At 37.7% G+C, this 5,011-nt stretch overlaps 1 protein-coding gene across 1 annotated transcript; it reads right to left on the minus strand.

The window, feature by feature from the left end:
• Window positions 1-1,559: 1,559 nt before the first annotated feature.
• Window positions 1,560-5,005, minus strand: LOC105570927 (fatty acid synthase-like). Its single transcript, XM_012028380.1, has 4 exons — window positions 4,829-5,005; window positions 4,369-4,732; window positions 2,815-4,298; window positions 1,560-2,550 (listed from the first exon to the last, which is right to left on the minus strand). Exons 2-4 carry the CDS (start codon window positions 4,716-4,718, stop codon window positions 2,159-2,161), a joined length of 2,226 nt encoding a protein of 741 aa, XP_011883770.1. The 5' UTR covers window positions 4,719-4,732; window positions 4,829-5,005; the 3' UTR covers window positions 1,560-2,158.
• Between the last annotated feature and the right edge of the window lie 6 nt (window positions 5,006-5,011).

The following is a 5,011-nucleotide window of genomic DNA, read 5'->3' on the forward strand; positions in this document are numbered from 1 at the left end:
AAAACGTCGTGAATCACTAAATATATGAATTTTGCCAGAACTGGTCGACTCAATTATTAATCACAAAGGTCTTAATTTACTACTGGCGACTCAATTTTTCCAACGACTTTATATTTAACTTTTTATATTGGCATTTATATAATAAAAAAAATTAATTATTTTAATGAAAGAATGCACCACTCTTATCTTGTTCATTTGCACACATATTTTTTTACACGGAAATTCGCAGTCCACAATTTCCACAAGTGACAAACTTGTGCATTCCGAAATGACGCGCGGAGGCAGATCACGACACTCGATTGACAAACAAAACTGGCATTTCACACCTTTGTTAGTCATAAGATCAGGGGTTTAAGAATTTTAAATATCTGTTTTCTGTCTTCTATGGTGTTTTCTACACGAATATCATAATAATACTACAAATTTTCATTTCAAGTTTTTTCTTCTCATGCGCGAGTTTATCGCGATCCGGACCACTGTGCGACGTCGAATCGACATCGACACCGCCGAATTGACGTCGATTCGACATCATTTCGACGTCGATCGACGAATCATTTCTCACTGGGCAGCGTGTGAGCGCCCAAACGGAACGCAGCCTTTTTCTTCCTTGACTATATAACTTTAAAAATCTTATTTTGAGAAAACCTTAAATAATAAACAATTATTTAAAGACAAATTAAATAATAAAAATAAAAATAAATTCATCAATGTTTCAAAGGAGATATCAAGAATGTGAAATCCTCAAAATATTTGGGATATATCATCTACGAGAACTTTCAAATATGTATAAGTGGTAAAATAATATCTGATCTAAGTCTTATTTTATCACACTGTAACTTAATCAAATATTTAAAAAAATGGTAGCTTTACAGTTTAAAAATACGTAACGTGGATCAGTTCTTACGGTATGTTTCACGATTTATTGCGGTTACAGCAGTTTATGTACAACGACTTTTTACGTTTCTCTATCTGGGTAAACTATGTTGTGCGAGTTTAAACCTTCGATGTGCATATATATACCCAGCAAAATAAAAATATTGCAACAACGTTGCGGCGATGGTGTAATATTGCTGTAACGTTCTGTATGTGCTAGGTATTGTGTTATTATAATTTATTCATCAAATGCATTTATGCATACTTTATTATACCATCACCATCCAACAAAATTTATATAAACGTCGAGAATGGCAGATAAAAAAATACGGGTCTAATACTTTTCCGAAGCGCATTGAAATCGATGAGGGACACTTCCGACCGTTCCTTTGTAAGAATAATTACTAATAAAATGTATGATAAAATTTTCAAAAACTCGCTTAAATTTCTTGACAATGCCATGTTGTCCCACTATTACATGGTTTTCAGAATAAATTATAAGAGAAAATTCTCTCCCAGTGTAGATCATAACATATAATACTGCTCTTACATTGTATGTATAATTTTATACGTGTTTTTATTCTGACAATCTACAATATCTATTTCGTCAAAGCTATAATTTTTGTGATACTTTCCTAAAAAATTTTACTATTCCTGATATAGATTTTAAATGAAAATTAGAAAGAGCTATGATAATTATTTATTCCAGATCTCATAATTCATTCACTTCGATTTATACCGTGCTACTACGTTACGTTTTAACGATAAAATGTTTGAATATGCCAACAACTTCGCACAATACTATGCCAGATTAAGTCGACACTTACTAACTACACATTAATTAATTAATAAAACCAACCACCAAATATAGTGTTGCCCGAAGAGAGTTTTCCGAATTTTGATCGCATCGTGTATTTTCGCACGATTTATGATCTTAGTCGTAATATAGTAGAACTTCTAAAATAGTTAACTTCGGGAGTATTCTATACGTAAAGTGCAATTATATTAAACCGTATTTCTGTAACTGTACTTACTGCGCGAATTTGATAAATGAATCGAAAGAAGAATAGGTCTAAGGAGGTAACACTCCTCCGAGTGAATAAATCACGCGAAGTCAATACCTCGCCAACCCTATATAGTGTGGTTAAAATTATATTAAATAATTTTAAACTAATTATCTAATTTTAAACTAATATTAATAATTGTGCTGCAACAAATTCTATAAAGAAGTAATCCATCGACAATGGTGAACAAGTATAATAAAACAGGGGGAATAAAAAGATAATTATTTTAACTTTTCAACTTTATCACTACTGGTCGAAGATAATTCTTGCAGTTTGGCGAAGTTTAATAAACGGATCTCTTGAGACGACAACAGGATAGCATAGTTCCTCTCGAGAGTCTGTTTTATTTCCGTCTCTATTAACGAGTCCATTCCCACGTCGACTAACTGACTGTTAGGATTAATCAAATTAACATCTTTAATGCCGAGGATAGCAGCAATGGTTGTGACGAGGTCGGTCTTGTTATCGTTATCGGGTTTATATTTCTCAGCCAACACAATAGAAGTTAACACCGGGTGCGGTTGTTGAAGAAATATATCCATTGTCGCAAGACAACTTGATATACCTTGTCGTAAAATACCCAACATCTCGATGTCGTTATCTGTCATTATTTCTGAAAACATAACAGAATCAAAAGAGGAACTACGATCATGAAACACACAAAGTATTTGTACAATGAATCTAGAACAACTTTATGCAAAGTATAAATATGATAAACTAACAATATGTTAGTACTAGTGTCTTATACATAATCGTGTTTAGAAAAGTACAGAATTAAGACGTCAGTCAAGATTGAGTTTACGAAACTAAAGAAAAGATAAATTGAAAAGTTTCGATCCTTCGATTCAGGTCTTCACTAAAACTCTTGATGTATTACCTGAGGCTATGCCGACCTCTTTGAAGGAACCCCATTGAACGGCGAGACCGGGTAAACCATTAGCCTGTCTCCGTTCCATTAGTCTCTCCATGGTTGAATTCGCGAAACCGTAGTTGGTTTGACCAATATTGCCGTAACCGCACGATGTGGATGAGAATACCACAAAGTAATCTATCGATGGGCATAGCTTCCTAGATACCGCATCTAAATTCCTTGTTACATCAACTTTTGGCAACATGACTGCTTTGAAATCACCCTCCGTCTGATTTTCGATCAGAGCATCGCGGAGTACAGCCGCCAGATTGAATATACCGCCTACCGGAGCCAGCCGGTTGCTTTCTTGAATTAAGTCTTCGGCACCAGATAATGTCGCGACATCCACTGTGGAGACTACAATGTTTACACCGATTTTGCGCCAGCGACGCACGCACATTGCCTGGTAACCAGTGCGAATGCCTGAGCGTGATACGAGAACAATAACTTTGGCACCGCGGCCGATCATCCAATTTATCAGTTCTAAACCGAATCCGCCGAGACCGCCGACCAAGATGTACGATTTATCCGGATTCATGTAAGTACGTGAGATCGCGGCCACTGTCTTTGGCGTTGGTGATACATATTTCTTTGATTCTTCAGCACGAAGTTTCAACAGCACTTTGTCAATATGGTTGCGTGCCGCCATAAATCTGAATGCTTGCTCGAGCTGCTGCTCCGAAAACACAGTCGATTGGAGCGGACGTATCGCGCCATTTTTTATCCCCTCCGAGAAACATTTTATCAGTTTATTCTTTTGCGCGTTATTTTCTTGAAATACCATATCCAACAATATACTATGGTAAGTATATTTTACAAACGTTGACATGCTCACGCGGCTGTCTTTCGACAAATCATACATGCTGATGTCAAGGAAACGGCCACCGAACGCCAGGCACCGAATGCCAGCTTGTAATTTCTCATCTGTCAGTGAATTCAGCACAACGTCAACTCCACGTCCTTGAGTCTCAACATCGATAAGCTGTTCGAAGCTCGTATCTCGGGAAGTACCAATGTGCTTGTCGTTCAACTGCGGAAAGATTTTCTTAAGATATGTTCTTTTATCCAACGTGTCAACGGTAGTGAAGACGGTACAACCAGCGTGCAGAGCAACGGCAATCGCTGCTTGACCGATGCCGCTTGTACCAGCGTGAACTAATATGCTTTCGCCCGGTGTTAATTGACCTCGTATAAACAAAGCATAGTAACTAGTCGCATAAGCGATAGGTATTGTTGCTGCCTGTTCCAACGTCCACTTGTCGGGTACTTCCCAAAGGAAATCGAGATCTGCAACTACTGTAGTCGCCAGTCCTCCAGCTTCGACTATACCCATGACGCGACGACCGTCAGCATCTCTCCCGGAAAATCCACGTCCCAATATACATTCTTCCGTAGCTATATTCCTCGGTAGAATATCCAGGGACATCTTTCCACTCGCCAATATGATATCCCTGTCATGCATATAATTTCATATGTCACGCCTTTATTATCTCAATATCAGTAAGTAATATTGACATTTACCTGGAGCTCAGTGAAGCATAGTAAATGCTACAAAGTTTCATAGTGGGAAAATTATCGGGACGATAGTACTTTAAGGGACTTTCGATCCATCTCAAGCTGCTGAGGTCTCCTCTTGTCAATGTGTTTACATAGGCGTGTTTCACTTGCACGGAAGACATGTTGCTCTGTTGATCCAATGGCAAGTGTCGATAACTGCCCCATTGTCCTCCTTTCAGAACGTTTGCCATCAATCCTTTGTCCAATTGTTCCACATAAAACGGTACGAATATGCTAAATGTGGGGGCATTCTGGTCCTGGATAAAGACATAACGCAAAGTTGCATTGCCTAACTCGCGTCGCATACAAGTCATGAGTCCGACCAAGCCTACGAATTAAAAACGACAAGACATGTTTTTGTTCATCAAGTAAGGTAGTCAAAAAGACACTTTAAAAGCTTAAGAATTTTCTTCCGCAATCTTACCAAGCGTTTCTTCGCCCTGTGATACAAGGAGTATTTCTTCATCTACACTGTCGCATTTTTTCAGTGCTGCTTTTATATTTTCCAGCCATGACAGATTTTTTTCTGTAATTTGAATTACCTTTGGTTCTTTTCGTTTCTGTCGTTTCTTCAGCAACAAATAAGTCTTTTCTACGGAAACTGTTT

The sequence above is a fragment of the Vollenhovia emeryi genome, unplaced genomic scaffold (assembly GCF_000949405.1).
Source record: "Vollenhovia emeryi isolate VEMERY1.0 unplaced genomic scaffold, V.emery_V1.0 DF941551.1, whole genome shotgun sequence".
In the NCBI taxonomy this organism is placed as follows: Eukaryota; Metazoa; Arthropoda; class Insecta; order Hymenoptera; family Formicidae; genus Vollenhovia; species Vollenhovia emeryi.